Source organism: Rana temporaria, chromosome 9, assembly GCF_905171775.1.
Source record: "Rana temporaria chromosome 9, aRanTem1.1, whole genome shotgun sequence".
NCBI lineage: Eukaryota > Metazoa > Chordata > Amphibia > Anura > Ranidae > Rana > Rana temporaria.
The window spans coordinates 25,961,458-25,982,996 of NC_053497.1; the positions used below are offsets into that span (position 1 = coordinate 25,961,458).

General features: G+C 43.4%; 1 protein-coding gene across 11 annotated transcripts in view; it reads left to right on the plus strand.

Moving 5' to 3' along the window:
• GAPVD1 (GTPase activating protein and VPS9 domains 1) overlaps positions 1-17,225 on the plus strand; it is a 120,900-nt gene extending 103,675 nt beyond the window's left edge. For all 11 annotated transcript variants that reach the window (XM_040322996.1, XM_040323001.1, XM_040322999.1 and 8 more), the window contains 6 exons: positions 317-476; positions 2,007-2,194; positions 7,219-7,432; positions 13,904-13,976; positions 14,064-14,261; positions 16,834-17,225. In XM_040322996.1, coding sequence (XP_040178930.1) covers positions 317-476; positions 2,007-2,194; positions 7,219-7,432; positions 13,904-13,976; positions 14,064-14,261; positions 16,834-16,974 — 974 coding nt within the window. In that variant the 3' untranslated portion in view covers positions 16,975-17,225. The remainder of the gene's footprint in view (positions 1-316; positions 477-2,006; positions 2,195-7,218; positions 7,433-13,903; positions 13,977-14,063; positions 14,262-16,833) is intronic.
• Positions 17,226-21,539: the final 4,314 nt, after the last annotated feature.

Genomic DNA, 21,539 nt, shown 5'->3' on the forward strand with positions numbered 1-21,539 from the left:
TCTCTTGATGAGCTTCAAGAGGTACCCCATCACCATATATATATATATATATATATATATATATATATATATATATATATATATATATATATATATATATATATATATATATATATATATATATATATATATATATATATATATATATATATATATATATATATATATATTTTTAGAGAGAGACCCAGCACTTTCACTTATGTATACAGCGTTTTACTGCTGAGTTTACATTGGCTCTTAATTTACTCTTAAACCTACAGGTTTTTTTTCCTTGCATATGTAACAAACGGTTTTTATGATCCTGTCTTTGTCACAGACAATGAGATTGTTTGCTTCCTGAAAATCCAGCTGGCTGAGGCCATAAACCTACAGGACAAGAACCTCATGGCTCAGATTCAGGAGACCATGCGCTGCGTAAGCCGCTTTGACAACCGAACATGCAGCAAGATCCTCACATCCATTGCAGAAGATTATAGGTATGGAAGGCTAGTAATTATTCTGTAAAGGATTTTTGTCTGTTGCATTCCACCCAGGAAACTTATAGACCTGGATTTTAAAACCCATTTCACACTGAGCTGCCCATAGCGTCGGCGGTAAAACGCCGCTATTTTTCCCGCCTGCTAAAGGCAGCGCATTGCGGGCGGTATAGCCGCGGTGGCATATTGCTTTCAATGGGCAGGAGCGGTAAACACACCGCTCCTTCACCGCTCCAAAGATGTCACTAGCAGGACTTTTTTTTACCGTCCTGCTAGCGCAACGCTCCAGTGTGAAAGCCCTCTGGCTTTCACACTGGGGACAATGGAGCGGCTGTTTGAGGGCGGATTCCAGGCGCTATTTTTAATGCTATAGCGCCTGCAATATGCCCTCAGTGTTAAAGGGGTCTTGGCCAGACAATCCAATTGAATTGACTGGTAAAATTTAATTTCAGGACCCTTCCCTTAGGAACAAAATGGTCTTGGCTGTCCTTTTTTACTGGAAATGGGAGCTTTTAGTAATTTTTTATTTATGAAATCTGGTTTTAATTGTCTATGGACAAAGCATCAGATATTTAGAGACAATTGGGTTATACTGTTGCTTTCAGGTAAAATGGATACTGACAAAATGTCACTCAGCCTCCCACTATGACTGATGACTCCATGGGATCACCACGGAAGCTTCTTCCTTGTTGGGTGTTTTGGGGGTGGAGGTGGTCTGATTGGCACCATGTTACATGCTGCACCCTAAATATGGATGTAAATTGGTGTTAAAGTGGTTATAAACTTTTACATATATAAAAAAAAGAATACTGCGCAGGTCTCTGGTAATGAATAAAATGATATAAATAAATCGTGTAAAACAAGCTGCTGCAACAAAAAAATGTCAGATAAAACAATAGCATAGAAATAAAAAATTAAGCTGCTTAATACTTAATATTTGTACACATATAATTTGTGCATATAGTGCACCATGCAACAAAAAGAACACCGTGACTGTGGGTAATCATAAACTGATAAAATTAGTCCATAAAGTCCAGTTCTGTGAAAATCCAGATAAATCTTAAACGGCAGTGACAGAAAGATCCAAGAGAAGACCGCGCCAAGGGGGGAAATAGCTGAAACCTCCACCTCTAATTTCACATCTGCTTACCAGCTGCAATGGATCTCTAAATGAGATCGTAAGTGTATGTGGCTAAACAGCCCAATAATGATTTCCTGAAATCTCCTGTGTGTTGTCTCTCTATGCGATCCTCCTTAGTTCACTCAATCAAAGGCTCCCAATGGCAGTGACTGTTATTGGTGATATAAAATCAGCAGGAATCCAGACCAGATATCACAACCCCTGCAGGGGTAGAAAGCGTAGTAGAATTTCTACCCCTGCAGGGGTTGTGATATCTGGTCTGGATTTCTGCTGATTGGCCTTATGAGATCGTATGCAGCTGAACATAACGTTGTATTTCTAGACAAGACACACCTATGCACCTGAAAAACATTGTTCTTAGTTTCTTTCCTTTTTGCTGATTGTTACAGGAAAAGAGCCTCTTATATTGCATATTTAACGAGATGTCGCCAAGGATTACAAAGCACACAGGCTCATCTCGAGCGACTTCTGCAAAGAGTTTTGCGTGACAAAGAACTTTCCACTCGATACTTCACAACTGTTTGTGTTCGACTGTTACTGGAAAGCAAAGAGAAGAGGATTCAGGAATTCATTCAAGGTAGAGATGACCACAATTATCAGCATTTTTATTGAATATTCATTGTGGGGCACGGCAGGAGAAAAAACGGTCATTGACGTTGGACGCGGCTCTGACTTCAAGTCGCAGGGCAAAGTCTGATCCGAAGTAGTACTTGTGTCATGTCGCACCAGTGTGAACCCACGCTCCGACATTGGGAGCTCATGTCGCATGACGTGAAAATTAGTGGTTCCCTATGGGAGCCGTCTTAACTGGTCCGACAAGTCGGTCCGACTTTGAAAATGTTCCCTGTACTACTTTGGTCTGACTTTGATCCTACTTCAGTCCATTGAATATCATTGAAGTCGGATCAAAGCAGGATCCTTGTCCTTACCATCCAACATTTGACATCCGACATGGCGAATATAGCAGCAGTAAAAGGAATTTATCTCACACTGGGATTGTTATGATTGGTCAAAGGACAAGTCGGACTATCACAAAGTCGGAGCTAGGTAGTATCCTGTTCAAGTCGGATGGATGTAGGACCAATGTAGGACTGATGTCGCAATGCAAAGTAGGATGAAAGTCGTATGACTGGTGTAGTATCATTGTGAACCCAGCCTCAAGCTTTAGAATCACTTTAAAGTGGAGTGTGACGAGATCCTTTCTCGCCCAGGTCCTGCTCTCCCGACACTCCTCTGCTACCATTGAGTCAGCTTGCAGATTGCAACGTCTGATGGTCCAGTCATCCAAGGTTCCGCGATCTGAATTGCAGCTATGTGCCATTCGGACCCATTAAGAACAAACACCAGGCAGGCTGTATGTAAGTTCCAACAGGACTCTCTATTTTCAAGTACACAGCACACTTTTATACAGAATTTGGTACATCCCACTCCCAACAACCGCTTTCCCATTGGTCAATTGTAAAGTATGCAGTCTTCACTCAGGTCTTCCTTGACCATGCAAATGAGGACTTGAAATAGTCAACAGGGATTGGTCCAATAGCTTGGATAGAAAGACTTGTGTATTGAGACAGAAGCCCCAGGGGGTAATCAATGTACACAATAACCCGGTCTACTTAATTACTACCTCTGAGAGGTTACATTGCTTTAGACAATAGAATGCTAATTCAATACAGCTGACAGGCTTCTGACCTTTAGAACAATACAAAGTCCCTTAGCATAAACACATACATCTTCAGACGGGCTGTCTCCGACAGAAGACCCCCACACCTGATAATCACAAAGACTTTAAACAGGCTTATCACATAATGGAAATGTCTCAATATAGCTCAGTAACCACTCCATTACTCCAAGGTCCATGACATGGAGGTTCACCCAAAAGTGAACCTCCGCTTTTCGGAACCCTCCCCCTCCGGTGTTACATTTGACACCTTTCAGGGGGGAGGGGGTGCAGATACCTGTATAAAACAGGTATTTGCACCACTTCCGGGTATAGACTCTCGCCGGAGTCCGGCCCCTCCGCGTCGCCCCCCGGTTGTGTTCTGGGAAACACTCGGCTCCCAGAACACAACAGGGACCAGTGGAAATTGCACAGCGCGACTTGCGCATGCGCAGTAGGGAACTGGGCAGTGAAGCCGCAGCGCTTCACTTCCCGATTCCCTTACCGAGGATGGCGGCGGGGGAAGCCGAAAGCCGACGTCGCGGGCGACTTGGACAGGTAAGTGTTAATTTTTTTAAAGTCAGCAGCTGCTGTATTTGTAGCTGGTGGCTTTAAAAAATAAATAAAATTCAGGTGAACCCCCGCTTTAAGCAGCAGGGTATGTGTATGGCTATCGCCCCTATGCAGGAAAAGAGGGCTCAGTTTTATCTTAATGTCCTTAGAGCCAAGATGTTTTAGGGTTTTCTCTTTGAGAACATTTTTTTTCTGTTTCTGACCATTCTGTGCTTATGTTCCTTCTATGTGGCCTTTTGAGTATTTATCTGGCTCTCTGCAGCATTCTGCTGAACCCCAAAACATGACATTCAGTACGTATGACTGACTACTGATGTCACATTGACAAATTTTCAAAGTAAATATTGAGATTTGGGATTATTACTTTTCCCCACCTGCAAAGACCACATCCTAGATTATGATTTTCTTCCATAGCAATGAGTGTTCATCATAACCCTCAAGAAGATCTGGCACTCTGCATAGTCCAAGTTATATTCTATTAAATAGGTTGAATAATGTGCATTGATCTAATTCGAAATCTCTACTCCAGCAGTCCTCTCTAATATGACCTTAAACTTGTTATGAGACAGTGTTCCACTCATTTTTTTTCATTCAGAACAATAACGCATATGCTTTGCTTGAAGCAAGTTGTGCGCAAAGCACATTTTAAGACGCGTTTTTTTTTCCGCTGAGTAAATGTTTAAAATATTAGTTATTTTATAAAATATATGAGAAATAAACATTGCATACTTTCCTGCTCTGTGCAATGGTTTTGTACAGAGCAGCCCCAATCCTCCTCTTCTCAGGTCTCTCGCTTGCACTGCTGGATCTTTCTCTTCAGCATGTGCCACCATCAAAAGCATTCTTTCTAATGGGGGCACTCATGTGGGCTAGCTCCCAAGCCGCCCTGCTCCCTCATCACAGAATTTGGCAGCAAAAAAAGCCAATGGCTCCTGCTGCTATGCTATCAGTCTGCCCAGTGAGGAGGAAGAGAGTCATTGACCTCATGCAAAGCACTGGATTGGGAATGGGCTTGGGTATTTGGGGGGGAGGGGCGGGGGGGAGATCCTACAGCACAAAAGCTGTGTCCCTTATTTCATAGCGGCGCTCACATTTCGGGCCGCCTCTCTCCTCCTCCTGGCTGATGTCAGTGGGTGTTTCTCAGCCCCGCCCGCTGTAGCTGTCAGATCGAGAGAGGAGAGAGGCGGTCAGTCAAGTGAGTGACGATCCTTTTTTTTTTTTTTTTTTTTAAATAACACATACACTGGGGACATTGTAGGAATGTCATTGAGTGGCTTAACCACTTTAAGTCATCTTTGTCCTGGCTGGCTCCCCTGCAGCATGAAAGGAAGAAAGTTGCAATTTGATTTTAACCCGAGTCAGAATGGAAGCTGTGCGATAAGACTTTGGCTAGGGGATGTATTAAGTAATGGCTGATCCTTCATCACAAGGATTTTTTTTTCTGCAATCTGTTAATCTGTAGTACCTGTGCCCTACCAGAACTATGAAAAGGCTTGGTGTTCCCTAAGAGAAACTATTAACCTCATCTTGGCTCACTGTCTACTAGGGTTGTCCCGATGCCCATACTAATATTTGAAGGGGTACTTGTACTCGTGCAAATGCTCCTGATGCCTAGTCCGATACATGGACACTCTGGGATGATCGGTGCAGGGAAAGTTGTAATCACCAGCTTTCAGCCACTTCTCCTCCTCTACCCTTCGTGGCTTTAAACTGCTTTATTGAAAGCCACACAGGGAGATCAGGGATTATAACTTCCCCCACCACCACACTGATCATTGCTGAGTGTCTTCTGTATCCTCCTCTGGCTCACCTCTGTGTCCTCCTCTGTGCTCTTTCATAGTTGGTTAGCCAGGTTGAAAAAAGACACAAGTCCATCCAGTTCAACCATGGGCTCCTCTGGTTTTACCTGACTGTCCATTTATGACTGAGCATCGTAAACAATGTTCAGTTTATGAATGGAGAGGAGCTGTTGTCTCCTCATGTTCAGTGCAGCTGAGGCTGCTGAGAAAGGGACTGGGGAATCTATGTTCTCAGTTCCTTTCCATGTCTCAAAGGGGAGATGTCAGGGGCCTGTTTAGACCCCTGACATCTCACCAAAGCCCCCCTAGGGAGAACTGCACACGGTATATAACCAGTGCCAGCAAACAGGTCTTCCCACCGACCATATATATAAGAGAAAAAGTTCAAGATTTGCTGCACTTAAAATTGTTTTATTTTTCAAATCTTCTCGTAAAGGTTACATACCAGAGTATTCAGACATGGATGTGCGTTTCGGGCTTACATGCTACCGCCCTTCTTCAGATCAAGTCAGAACATATCTAACAATTTCATCAAAGTCATGTGATTTTAAACACTTCACACATTACATCACATATGGAATCGATTACATGGTTAATTGCTTACTAATCAGATCAAATTCACACAAGGTAATTTAAAGTATTTCACACCATAGATACAAAAAAGGGGTTAATCCAGCTGGCCACAGCCTCAAAATTCTGCAGGAGCAATCCCAGTGTCAGTCTAAAAAAAAAGTGACATATATCATACAAAAACATTTTTTAGATATTAAATATACATGAAAAAAATCAAAAAATATATATATTGAAAAAATATATATATTAAAAAAATAATAATAAAAACCCAAAGGAAAAAATTAATATAAATCCAGATATTAATCAATCAAAAAATTATAAATCATATATATAAATCCAAATCAGTGTTTAGTCCATTAGGTGTGATAGTATTAAGGAAATGTATCCAATGTACTTCACGTCTCCTCAAGGTGTGTGTGTATATGTGTATATATGTGTGTGTAATATGTAATATATATCAGTGCTGCATTTTAGTGCCACTGTCACATGACCTAAAAAAAAAAGTATCAGTATCGATGAGTACTTGAAAAAAGTTTCAGTACTTGTACTCAGTCTTAAAGTGTTATCAAGACAACCCTACTGTCTATTATAGCCACATGCTGAAATGTAAGGGAGAGCTGCCACTCAGTCGGGGTAGTAGATGGGCAGATGTGCTTTAGCAGCAGACCACTGCTTGGCAGATGCTGCAAAAGCTATGAAATGCATCCTTGTGCTAGAATCCTTAAACCAGCCCAAAACCAAACCGTAAAAGGAAAAGTGACCGGTTAGGCTAGCATGCTGCTTCTTTGTGATCGTTCAGGAACATGATTACATTAATCGATGTAGGGTGATGCTTTCTGTATGCTCTAACTTTTTTGCTGGAGTTACGTTTTGTAATGGTTGTCCTAAATATTTCAAAATTCCCTGTGCTGTTTTTGCTGCCAGGTTGTATAGCACCTGTGGTACATGGAATTACTATAAATTGAGCTGCTTGACTGGTTGTTTGTTTTTCTTTCTCAGAATTTCAGAAATTGACAGCTGCTGATGACAAAACTGCACAGGTTGAAGAGTTCCTGCAGTCCCTGTATGGTACCATGGCCCAGGATGTCATCTGGCAAAATGCCAGTGAGGAACAGCTTCAGGATGCCCAGATTGCGATAGAGAGGACTGTGATGAATCGCATCTTCAAGCTGGCCTTCAGTCCCAATCAGGATGCAGATGTTCTTCGTGATCAGTGAGTTGGTTTATTTGAAGAAAGTGATAGCCATGAGGGCAACAAGGCTTGAATGCAAATCTGCACTTTGCCTATAAGGGCCAAAACAAGAGATTTACTTTAACAGCAGCCAGGCCTTCCAAAACTCTTCTGCTTGGCCACTGAGAGCAATGTGACCGCTCTGGTGCTTGATGACTGGCTGCTTTAGTGCCTAGTTTACACAAGGCTAAACTCTTCACTCCCACCAGCAGAACAGAAACCGGGAGGGGGGTTCAACAAAAAAAAAAAAATATATATATATATATATATATATATATATATATATATATATATATATATATATATATATATATATATATAATATATTTTTTATTTAAAAAAAAACAGGGAGAGGGGTGGAGGGTAAAGGCAAGGGAGTCAAAGCTGCTGATGGGCCCACTATCTTGAGTGTATATCTGTCAATGAACACTCAATGCCTGGGTTCAAACGGAAGATGATCAAATATATCCTGTGGTTGATTGGATGCACAATATGTGGCACTCCCAGTTGGTTGAGGGAGGTTAGCAGACATCTGCTCATGCAATCCAAAAGTTGCCACAGGAGATCCCGCTTTCTGTCCTCAAAGCAAACTTAGGTCTCTGTGTTCACTCGTCCAAACTAGGTCAGGGGGCAAGCATGGCATCTAAAACTCTTAACTGCACTCCAAGGCTGAAAAATGTTAGGGCTCGTGTACACAGGGCATTAGAAAAAAATTGCTGCAAATCCACTACAAACGGCAGGAAAAAGCAGCTGTAAATACTTGCTTTTAGTAGCTTTTTGTACTGGCGTTAATGCATGTTTAGCAGCGCTAGCTTTTAGCAGCGTTTCTCTGCTTTTATTTAAATTCAATAGTTCCCTGTGAGAGCCCGTTGATTTGAATAGAAGTTGCACCAGGAGTCGGGTCATGATGAGCCGACTTGCAGTGCGTGCGCTAAGGATCTTGAAGAGGAACCCCTCGCCAAAATGGAAAAAAAACTACGTAGAGTGCCCCCCTCCTGGACCATACCAGCCACGTGCCTGCAACATGGTGGGGGATCGGTGCTTTGGGGAAGGGGGGCCCCCAGGTACCTTGTCCCCAACTTGATGGGAACAAGTGCCTCTACCTGACGACCCTGGCCATTGGTTGTCGGGTCTGTAAGTGGGGAGCATATCGGAATCTGGAAGCCTCATTTAACATGCCCCCAAATCCCGGTCCGCACACTATGTGAATGAGTATAATGGGGCGGTGACAACACAAGGAGGCGGGGCCTCCAGATGAGTGACCCCGCATCGTGGCTATAGAAGTATTGGCACACGGCTCCCGACCCCTCCACAGCCCAGCTCCCCAGTAAGTGCTAAAGGGGCAGAACAGTTACCATCTCTTCAGGTTGAAGACCAAGAGATGAGTGATCAGCGTTTAATCGCTCAGTTCTCAGTCTTGGAGACAACAGGGGACAGCTGCAGCTGGGTTGATTTCTAGGTTAGTATGATTGTTTGCTTATTTCAATTCCCATACTTGTCTTTTAAAATGACTGCTTCTCATGCAAGATTGCATTTTCTCAATCATTTCAACATCTTAAGAAATTATGGACGTACAAGAAATGGTCATTGACCGACATGTTTAGTCTGGGTTCAAACGTGTCTGGCCACGCTTTCAGCTAGATTATTATTATTTTTTTTTTAAAGGAGTCCAGTGCGGTTTTGTTAACTGGTTCAGGTGCAAATTTTTCTTCGTACATTACAGGACACAGAGCTGGATAGTAATAACTATATGGGTTATAGGCCACCTTCAGGTGATACACTGGCACACCCAAGTCAGGAAGTCCCCTCCCATACAGGGAGTACCTCAGTTTTTTCACTAGTGTCTAAGGTGTTGGTCACGGTTTAAGAAGTGCTTTGAAGAGCTCTGCTGGAGGATCCTCTGGGATCAAGCAAACTATGCAACCGGATCCATCCAAAGTGCCGTTGAGGCCAAAGTGAATGGTACCCGGGCCTTGGAAAATAAAGTTTTGCCTGTAATGTTTCTCTTAGGAGAGCTGGAACTGGGAAACAAGTGCTTTGGTTATGTACCAGATACCAAAGTTTTTCTGGCCAAGTGCGATACAGGTCCAGGGGAGTGGAAACCTTATTAAGAGGAACCCGGTCCCTAAAGTTTTTTATGACATAGCCCGCCGTGATGGGCTAAAGATTGGGGCTCACTGTTTTGGGAGGTAGGAGCTGAAGGAAGGACACAGCAGTGGTGGGGGCACGTGAATGATTGATACAGGCACTCCCAAGAGACACATTTATTTTGCATCAAGCTGAACAGTGGATAGAAGCATTTCTTGCTATACTAATACTTCAGCAGTTGATTCATTTTTTATAGTACCTCTGCTTTTGTGCTTAGGATTATGTATTCCAGGAATTCAGGGACTAAGGCTGCTAAAACTGGGACAAATTCCTTAAAGACTCCAAAGGCATCACCATCAGGCTCTGAGATTCTCCTGGTCATGTCTCTGCAGTGCCATCCTCTCTGGAAGTGACCAAGGTGAATCATTGGGACTGTCAGGTGCTGCAGCCACCTCCAACCTTCAGGCCCCTGCATATATTACTGAGGAAGTACTTTCTTCAGCTCTCATGGGGTTGAACGATTTGCGTCTCTAATCGCATTTTCTTCCCAGGGTGGAACAAAGCATGGTAGGTCTCCCTTCCCCACCCCAGACTCTCAGCCTACAGAGCAGCAGTGACCGGTAGAGGCTGAAGCGCCCTCAGGGGATAAGGAAGGGGGACACTTTGATGATTCTTCTTCTGAAGATTCTATTATAGAGGAGCCCTTTTCAATCTCACAATCTGAAAAATTGCTAGTACAATCCCTTACAGAAATTGTATGTTTTAGCATTTAAGTTGCCTTTAACAGAGCCAGCTGGAAGACCTGTTTCGTCCTTGGGTTCTTTAAAAGCCCTGCATGCCTTTCCTGTCCATCCTTTGTTGGAACAGCTTTTATGAGGATTGGGGTCATCCAGGTAAGCATTTTATTCCTCGTCCCTCGAGGGAGCACTGCAGACCACCAAGCTCTGAAGAAAGAGGTACGCCCCCGAAACGTGTCAGCTTTAACATCGATTGTTGATTCAAGCTACTATCGCGTTCCACTGATGTTGCTGGATTTCTGCTGCACTGTCTTTGAAAGCCTGATTTTAAACTCCACATTGTGAGTATAATGATTGATTTTAATACCCACATCTCCCGTTTATGGCCAAATGTGCAGGCACGCTCCTGATAAGCGCATGAGATCTTTTTCTAATCAAAAAGATCCACCGAGTCTGGTAAGCACATTCCCCTTCTGTGCACTTTGGGTGTGTTATCCTTGTGTATGGTGAAAGAACAAGTTTGCACTGTCTGGACAACAAACCTTTTACAGCAAGATTTTGTTTTTTTGTTGGTGGATGGATTTTGGAAATTGATCACATTATTTTTTTATTTATTTTTATTTAATTGGGACAATTTTTTTATCTTTTTTGCTTTGTATATTTTTTGTATACTTTCTTTATGGACTTATATTATGTGTGCAATACTTTTTGGCGATTTATTTTAAAGATTTATTACCACTAATTGTATATCACTGGTTTATCCACTTGGGAGAATTTTATGATTTGTATTTTTCTCACTTTAGTATATTTAATTGAGTGTTTTTTATAATCACTTTCTAGCGCCCTCCTTTTTCACTTATCACTTCGTAGTAAGAATTCTATTTTTTACTATTAGAGGAGCAGCTTAATAATTTAATTGAATGAATCACTTTTAGATGATTGGCGCGGATTTATTCTTTTTAAATTACAAACGAAAGTTGCAAGAGTTTCCTGGGGGACCCCGGTCGTAGATCTGTTTGCATCCAGGTTTAACAAGAAGGTGGACAACTTCATGTCAAAAACAAGGGATCCACTCGCTTACGGGATGGATGCATTGGTAACCCCTTGGGATCAGTTCTCACTGATTTATGTGTTCCCCCCAGTTTAGCTGCTACCACGGCTTCTTCGCAGGATCAAGGGGGAAGAAAGGCTGGTGGTTCTTGTAGCTCCAGCCTGGCCCAGAAGTTCTTGATACGTGGAGATTGTAAGGATGGCTATGGGGGACCCATGGACCCTTCCACTATGTCCAGACCTGCTCTCGCAGGGACCAATATTCCACACTTCCTTACAAAAGCAAAATTTAACGGTCTGGCTATTGAATCCCGCATTCTAAGGAAACGGGGGCTTTCAGGTTCAGTGCTGTCTACCCTGATTAATGCTAGGAAGCTGGCCTCCAGAGTCATATATTATAGAGTCTGGAAGGCATATGTGGCTTGTTGCGAATCCAAGGGTTGGCATCCTCGAAAGTATGTCATAAGTAGGATTCTTGCCTTTCTACAGTTGGGCATACAAATTAAGCTGGCCTTGAGTACTATCAAGGGTCAGGTCTCGGCCTTGTCGGTATTGTTTCAAAGACCGGTGGCTATATCCTCTGCTAGAAGGGTATCAGAATTGGCTGCTCTTTCTTGTAAAGAGCCATATTTGGTTATTCATAAGGACAAGATAGTGTTGCGTCCTCATCCAACTTTTCTACCTAAAGTGGTGTCAAGTTTTGATTTGAACCAAGATGTTCTCCCTTCATTATTTCCAGAACCTCGTACTGCAGAAGAGAAATCATTACATTCCTTGGATTATTTCCAATTAAAGCCTATCTGAAGGCGACTGCTCAGATTAAAAAAACGGATATATTGTTTGTACTGCCAAAAGGCCCCAGGAAGGGGCAGGCAGCGTCGAAATCTACTATTTCCATCTGGATTCGACAAGTTATTTTTCTGGTTTAGAGCGCATTCTACCAGAGCAGTTAGTGCTTCATGGGCGGTGCATCATCAAGCCTTCTATGACTAAGATCTGCAAGGCTGCAACTTGGTCTTTGGGACATACATTCACTAGATTTTATCAAGTGGATATTAAAAGGCATGAGGATATCGCCTTTGGGCGCAGTGTGCTGCAGGCAGCGGTATAGGTCCTCACGTCTGGCACCCTGCTTTATTTTGTCTCCCTCCCCTCAAGGGGCATTGCTTTGGGATATCCCATATAGTTATTACTATCCAGCTCTGTGTCCCGTGATGTGCGAAAAAGAAAATAGGATTTTTATAACCGCTTACCTGTAAAATCCTTTAACATCACGGGACACAGAGCTCCCGCCCCTCTTCTTGGGATACTTATTGCTTTGCTACAAAAATTGAGGTATTCCCAGTATGGGAGGGGTTATATAGGGGAGGGGACTTCCTGTCTTGGGTGTGCCAGTGTCCATCACCTGAAGGTGGCCTATAACCCACATAGTTATTACTATCCAGCTCTGTGTCTCATGATGTACTCAAAGAAAAGCATTTTACAGGTAAGCTGTTACTAATGTTACCAAGCTGTAAAAATCCCATTTTACTTGAAATCACACTTGAACCAGACAACAAAACACACAGGACTCATTAAAAAACACACTACGACAGGCCCACAGATATGTGAACTGGCTCCATAGAGCTGCCAGTTCACATGTCAAGGTGAATTGGATGTGTTTTAGAATGCATCCAATTCGCATATATGTGAGCCTCAATGATAAAATGCATGTTTAAAGCATAACTAATCGCAACCGATTTTATCTGCTACCCAAAACGGTTACATTCAATTAATAGCAAAGAGAGGATAGAGCTGCTCTACTTCCAAAAGTCCAGAATATTTTGCCGTCATCCAATAAAGGGAAGTCCACCTGCTCCTCTAATTTATGGGATGGCTTACTACATGCAAGCTTTGCCATGAACGATAACTGTCAGTTACTTGTGCTCTCAGCCAAACTGTCAAGCCATCAGATGGCCGTCCACTAATTGGCTGTAAGGGATAAAGGAGGGTTTGGCTCTGCTTTTAAGGCCACATTCAGCCTGGGTTCACACAGGAGGGGTGCAGGGACCCGCATGGGATTCGAATGGAAACCGCACTGCAGTCCTGTTCAAATCACATGGGATTTTTTTTCTGTGCGATTTGAGCCCATTCATTTTGTATGTGCCCAAACATCACTGCACAAAAAAGAATCAAAATGTTTACACCCATGCGATTCAATTCTGGAAATCGCACTGCGTTTTGTGAACGTTTTTGGGGTGTCCATTTAAAAGGGACATCTGCAGCAGATCGCATGAACATGGTGCGGGAAACGCACAGGATTTTCTGCGTTTCCTGCACCACCTATATGTGAACTGAGGCTCACACGGGTGTGCCAATTCATTCATCTGTGCTGAATGCACAGGTATTCCATGCATCTGCATCCTATTCATGTCCATTGGAATGCAATGTCTATAAGGACGAAGCCGCTGGTGCGAATCTCTGAACGCACACTGCCCCCAGATTAGTGATTATGGAATGTCCTGTAGCTAGGCCTGTCTTTCAGGCATACCTAGTTATTTATGGTCTCAAATACCTAACATTGTCTCTCCTTCAACAGGGTTTTACATGAACACATCCAAAGACTGTCTAAGGTAGTGTCTGCCAATCACAGAGCTCTTCAGATCCCTGAGGTCAGTATAGCAAAGTGGACTTCTAGGAGGTATTAAATATTTAGTGACCTTTTTATAAACTAATGCTTTACATCCTGTATGTTTCAGGTTTACCTGAGGGAAGCTCCCTGGCCTTCTGCTCAAGCTGAGATACGAACTATTAGTGCTTATAAGACCCCTAGGGACAAAGTGCAGTGCATCCTACGCATGTGTTCTACAATTATGAATCTTCTCAGCCTTGCCAATGAATACTCCGTCCCAGGAGCTGACGATTTTGTCCCCGTCCTGGTGTTTGTTCTCATAAAGGTAAGCAACCACAATTTTTTTTTACATGCTGTCGCAAATCATAGAAAGGTAATATGTTTAACCAGTTGCGGACCGCCCACCGTAGATTTACTGCGGCAGGGCGGCCGCTCTGCGCCAGATCATGTACCTAGCATGTGATTGGACACAGCAGCGAGCGCAGTGTCCACCGATCGTTCAGGAGAAAGGCGGTTTGCTTATGTAAACAAGGCAGGCCTGCCGTTCTGTAAAAGGGGGAATGTGCTGATCCTGTGTTCCTGCTAAGCAGCAACACCGGTCTCCACATCACTTCACTCTTACAGGCAGTTCACACGACGCTGTGCGAAACGCTGCGGGTGCCAATATAATGTTAATGACACCCTCAGAACTGTTCACAGATCTCAGTGCGAACTGTGGATTTGTACAAGAATCGGATCGCATGGATGAGAACACCCATGCAATGCGATTCCAGTGCGGGGGAAAAATTCACTTTTTTCTGTGCAAATCCAATGCGTGTTCAGCCATACAACTGTATGCAGGCCCGGATTTACTCCCTTTGCCGCCCCAAGGCCAGGTCCTTCAATGCCGCCCCCGCCTGCGCAGTACAGGGGGGACATTATCCGCCGGGGGACTTTTTCAGCAGGACACTGAGAAGCGGGGGGGGGGGTGTTGCTGCCAAAAAAATGACATTGAGCATTGGGGGGTGCTGCTGCCGAAAATGACATTGAGAACCGGGAGGGGGGCTGCTGCTGCCAAGAACTATCTCACCTCCTCTTCCCTCTGTTTTTTCTCCTCTCACCATCCGCATGACAGGGGGGAACTCCCGATATGAAAGTAAAAGTGTCCTCTCCTCTCAGCCGCAGTGCCGCCCCGAGGCCTGGCCTTGTTGGCCTTGTCTGGAATCCGGCCCTGACTGTATGGCTGAATTCACATTGCTCAGACATCGTGTGTGATCGGCACCTGCGGTGTGGGTGTGGATCGCACTAGTCTGAACCTAGGTTAAACCCTTTGCTTGCCCCTGATGTTAACCCCTTCCCTGCTAGTGTCATTCATACAGTGACAGTGTATATTTTTAGCACTGATCTCTATATTTGTGTCACTGGTTCCCAAAAAGTATCAATTGTCCGTTTTTTTTTTTTTTTGTCTGCCGCAATATCGCAATCCCTCTGGAAGTCTGATTGCCGCCATTACTAGTAGGAAACAAAAAAGATAATACAAATATCCCATAGTTTGTAGATGTGATAACTTTTGCGCAAACCAATGAATATACACATATTGGGATTTTTTTTTACCAAAAATGTAGCAGAACACATATTGGCCTAAATGAATGAAAATAAATCAATTTCTTAATTTTTTTTATTGGGAATATTTTTCAAAATTTCTTTTTTTGTATATAGCGCAAAAAATAAAACCTGCAGAGGTGATCAAATGCCACCAATAAGCTCTGTGGGGGGGGGGGGGAGACACATTTTGTTTGGGTACAGTGTCGCACTGTGTTACTTTAACTGACGTATCACAAAAATGGCCTGGTCATGAAGGGGGGTAAACCTTCTGGAGCTGAAGTGGTTAAAAAAATAAAAATTGTAAATGAAATTTTTAAGAAAGACGCAGCAGATACAGGAGAGGGATACTGTCTTTTTTTTCTTTTTTATGACAAGTAAAATAAATTGGATTTATCTAAAAGACGAAATGCAGAGTCGTTTCTCTAATTATCACCTAAAGTGAAATTAAACCTCTGGGGGGAAAAAAAAGGGGGCCCCAGGAGCTTTTAGCCATAATGTGCTAATATACGCGACATATTAACACAATTATGTCAGGTTTACCTTGCAAGCGATCCCCGTCTGCACTTTTATTGGACACGGTTGCTTCCATTTTATCCCAATGGTCATTCCAGTTTCTGGCTCTTCAGCTTAGTGGGCCCAGGATTTCAGTCCCATGCATGTACGGAAGAGTCACATTGTCCTGACATAAAGCCATGCTGCAGGGGAAGCATGTATGATAAAAGAGACCAATAGGATTTCTTCTGTCGTAAAAAAAAAAAAAAAATTTAAAGCGGAGTTCCACCCAAAAATACTTTTTTTGGAACCCTCCCCCCACCCCCCCTCCCCCCTTCGGTGTCACATTTGGCACCTTTCAGGGGGAGAGGAGGTGGGGGGTGCAGATACCTGTATAATACAGGTATTTGCACCCATATCAAAGGAGAGACTGCCACGTGAGTCACTCCACTCCCCCCCACCACTGCCTTCTGGGAAACACAATGGTCCCATGAGACAGCAGGGACCACTGGGAAGGCGCTGCGCTACTCGCACATGCGCAGTAGGAAACTGGGCAGTGAAGCCACAAGGCTTCACTTCCTGATTCCCTCACCGAGGATGGTGGCAGGGGAAGCATAGACGAGCGATTGCTCATCTTCTGCTGCCGACATCGCGCGCAAGCTGGACAGGTAAGTGTCCATTTTATTAAGTCGGCAGCTGCAGAAGTTGTAGCTGCTGGCTTTTAGTTTTATTTTTTGTGGGACCTCTGCTTTAAGTTGCTTTTCCCTTTAATACTCTGTTGCTAAAAAAAAGTACTATATATCCTGTTTCCTTTTTTCCAGGCTAACCCACCCTGCTTGTTATCTACTGTGCAATACATCAATAATTTCTATTCAAACCGATTAACTGGAGAGGAATCCTACTGGTGGATGCAGTTCACAGCTGCAGTGGAGTTTATTAAAACCATCGACGACCGCAAGTAAAAGGCAGATGGAAAAAACAGTGACTGCTGGTTGCCAGCAGAGGGCGGCAGAGCCCTGCTCCTTGTATCATACTTGTACAGAAGGTGGAGTTGGCCTGGTCTTTCTGGTGAAGGAGAGGCATGCAGTGCATCGTTATGTCCCAGCTTGCAGAACCTCTGGTGGTTGGGAAGATTTAAAGGTGTCCAGATATGTTCCCTTTTTGGGAGGGAAAAAGAAATCAAATATGTGCTTATTTTCTTCTTTTTTTTTTTTTCTTTAACTTTTCCCTTTCTAATGCTGCATCATTTTAATGAACTATTTACTAAACAGAAGAAAAAAGTTTATTTTGCAGTTTTCTTCTTTTTTTTTTTTTTTTTTTACATTTTTTTTTTCTTTTGTCTTTAGGTTTAGCAATACAAAAAGGGACCACATGCGCAAATATTTTTTAGGGGAAAGCAAACGCATATCGTTACAGGATTTTAACTATAGCATATTAGAATTAGCTCTGGGGCTTAGTGGCAATAACTTATAGGAGTAGAAAATTCCACTTTGCTGCCTAGAGAGGAGTTGAAGTGCCTCGCTGCTCAATGGTGGAGACCACCCACTTCAGAATTTATGTTGAAAAGAGGATGCTGGGAAGCCTTTCACTATATATATATTTTTCCCCCTCGTTCTAATCAATTTTTTCCATAGTCTTAAACTTGTATCTAAACGTATGTTTCTACTTCCTGAGAGGTGGCGTATTCTTTACATTTATTTATGTTCCTCATCTACGCAAGAGCACAGTTTAAAGTATACCTAAGTATACCCTGCAATGACAAAAATGTCATTGCAGCTTAAAGGGGTTGTAAAGGTTTGTTTTTTATTTTCTATGTAGGTTCTTTTAAGCTAGTGCATTGTTGGTTCACTTACCTTTTCCTTCCATTTCCCTTCTAAATGTTTTGTTTTCTTTGTCTGAATTTCTCACCTCCTGTTCCTTCTCAGTAAGCTATTCTGGCTGACTAACCCCCAGCCAGAACGGCTCAGATGATGGGGGCAAGCTTACTGAGGAGAAACAGGAAGTGAGAAATTCAGACAGAAAAAAAACATTTAGAAGGGAAATGGAAGGAAAAGGTGAACCAACAATGCACTAGCTTAAAGGAACCTATTTAGAAAATAAAAAACAAACCTTTACAACCCCTTTAACAGTCCTAAGATCTGGTGGCTGGCTGCATTCATTTTTTTTTTCTTTTCTTTTTTCTTCTTTTTTTTGTTCTTTTAGGCTTTAGAAAAACTTGAAATCCCATGTCCTTGTAACTTTCTGCACGTAATGTTCTCTTTTCCAGCTATTTTCTGTGAACTTCAATCACCTCCTCCATATATAATGGGGATAGGGAGAAGTCTTCTATAGCTTCCTGTCTTGGGCCAGATCACCTTGGGATTTGCACAGAAACACGACGTGCATTCCTGTGCTGTGCAATTTTAGCCCAACTATTTCAAATGGGCTGAAATCGCACTGCGCCAAAAGGAGTGCATGCGCCACTTTTGGAAAGGCGCTGCAACCGGATTGCATGGTACTTTTTGTACCATACAATATGGTGCGATCAAATGTACTGCGCTTGGGGTGTCGTTAACGTATTGACACCTGCTGCAGTGCAGGATATGTTCCCCCGGACGCAGGATTCCTGCACCACGTTTTAGTGTGAATTTGCCCCTTCGGGGTGACAATGCTGCTTCTCCACAGACAGTGCAGTGGGGAAGTATTGTCACTCTAGGATAGAAAGTTTGTTACTAGCAAGATTACGCAGCCACCATATCCGAGGACTTATAATATGCAGTATAATTTAGATTTTTGAGAATATTTAACCCTTTGCCACCTGCCTTGGCATTTCTCTAAGCCGTTCTGAATGCCCTGAAGGTGGGAAGGATTGGTGAACACGTGACTACTGTCACAGTATGATCAGAAGCCGGTCCTGCCAGCTACTGATCTGTAATCCAGACCACTCGGTCTTTGTGCTGGAGACACGCAATGAGCACGCTCTCAGCACCTACAAATTAGCTGCCCAGTGATGCAAATGTGCAGTGTATGAGCGTTAAACCCCCCCCCCCCCCCATTTGCCACATGGCGCTATATCAGGTGGTTGTTTAGGGCAGTGGTCACCAACCCTGTCCTCGGGACCCACTCACAGGCCAGGTTTTATGTATTGCCTTGGGGAGATGCAGACTAGAATACTGCAATCACTGAGCAGCAAATGGTATCACCTGTGATGTATTTCAATCATCTTGAAAACCTGGCCTGTTAGTGGGCCCTGAGGACAGGGTTGATGACCACTGGTTTAGGGGTTAAAGTAATCCTGTGGCTAGACAACAGAAATACAAATAACAAAGGATGTGTGAATCAAAGCAGGCACTAGACCCCAGGTGTCCAACCTATGGCCCATATGCAGCCCTTTGGTGCTTGCTGTGTGGCCTTTTGCAGACCCCAGTAGTCAATAATTGAAGCATTAGTTATAGTGGCAATCTCTGATCATCTCCTTTATTACATCTGACAGACGTCTGTCATGTCCCGTTCTGATATTTGTGCCTGGCAATGGCTTGCCAACGGTCCACGCAGTGAACGGTACTTGGGGGTCATGCCCAAAACCAGGCTGCCAGCTCAGTAAACTTGTCTGTGCTGTGGAAGTATGGGCACATCATTCATAGTGGTATGTTTTGCCTCGATATGCAGCCTGCTTTGATCCTCACAAGAGATTTCTGTTTTGTTTTGTCCAATCAAAAGTTTGCTTGCAGTCCAGAAAAACACCCTTTCAAAAGCACCTTTTAAATTAATTTTTTTTTTTTGGGGGGGGGGGGGGGGGAGAGTAGGAAAGAGTTCTATTTTGTCATTTGATTAGATGGCACAAAGATCTACATGACTTCATAGGCTTTATTTAAACAACAAAGGAGTAATCTGTTATAACTAATCGTTTTGTATAATCAGGTAAACTCAGTGGTTCTCAACCCTCTAGTGCCGTGACCCGTTGATAAAATTTCCCAAGTTGTGGGGACCCCTAACAGTAAAATTATTTTCGTAGCGTGGGTTGTCGGCACCCAAGGCAAGAAAAGTCATTTGCGCCACTAACCCATGGACATTTAGCGCTCCCTGAGTCCTTTTAATGGCAACTATAATCGCAGGTAGTGTCACTCACTAAGTCTCCAGCTTCACTGTGTTTCCAACTTTGTGGTGTCTCGCAGAAGTGACACCTATGCCGAAATCAGGAGATAGGGTCTCCTCCAGCCCCTCCCATTTCACATTCCTCACCAGTCAGCTGACCTCTAGTCTTTGCCCCCCAGCCATGCCATGAACTGAATAGGCACCAGCGAAAAGGCTGAGTGGGCGGCTGCGGGCTCCAGGGATAGCCCTGCTGGGTGGCTCCAAAAAGGCTGGGAGAGTGATGCGGGCTTCAGGAACAGCCCAGGATTTGGTGACCCCTGGCCAATCATCATTTGACCCCCAAGGGGGTCCCGACCCCCAGGTTGAGAACCACTGAGGTAAACGAAAGATAATTTCTGAATGGTTGCCATGTCTTCAATTCTTCTTCACACTTGCACTTTAGGATTAAGTCATCAATTTTGAGTGGAAGGTGGTTGAGTTTTATTTGCTTACTGGGCTAAATGGAGTTTTAAGTAGAGTAAACCTGACATGAGAGAGAAGTACAAGACTGCCGCTGCTGACCACCCATTTGAAAATGGTAGTTGCCTGGCTGTTATGCTGAACTAACTATTGATCTGGGTACTTTGAGTCATTGAATCGAGAAAAAAAAATGCAGATGAAGAAAGTCGGTGTAAAGTCAGAGGTCCTCATCTACATGCTTGAAGCAAGAGTGTCGGCATGATGGTCAGATTAGTATTTTGGAGGAGAGCTCAGAAATGGGAGTCTCTCGATTTTTCTTTATGCAAAGGTTTTGTGGGTGAATGTCTGTACCTTCTCTACCGTCTATAAATGTGGACTATCCCATATTTCTATTCTGACAGGTTCCCTTTGGGTGATTATCTTTCTGACTTTTTTCTGTCTGCAGCCTTCTATGTACTGTATATTTCTCAGCATAGCAGTTTATGTAATATACAGATGTTTATCTATGCAGCAGCTCTATGGGCATCACAGGAAACCTTGGCCTGCAGGTTTTGGATACGAAATTTTAAACGGTGTTCTCCCTAGAGGGGTCTTTTTCCAGGAATGATGCTCGACATCTGCGAAACCTTCTCCCCAAAAGATCGCCCTTTGTGTGTCCCCAGCCCAACTCCTCTGTGATTCCAGGATTGCTAAAGGGGGCCTCAGGATGGAGAGTGTTAAATGCCTCTTCACTAATCTCATCTAGGCTTAACGAACCCTGAAGTGTTCAGCTCTCTTAGCACTTCCAAGTTCAGAGCTGTGAGACGAAAGCAGCAAATCTGGGCCTGTGTCCCAAATCTACCTGAGCTGAGGGGAAAAAAATAAAATGATGCCCCCTCATGGCTCCATTAAAGGGGTTGTAAAGGTTTGTTTATTTTCTAAATAGGTTTCTTTAAGCTAGTGCATTGTTGGTTCACTTACCTTTTCCTTCCATTTCCCTTCTAAATGTTTTTTT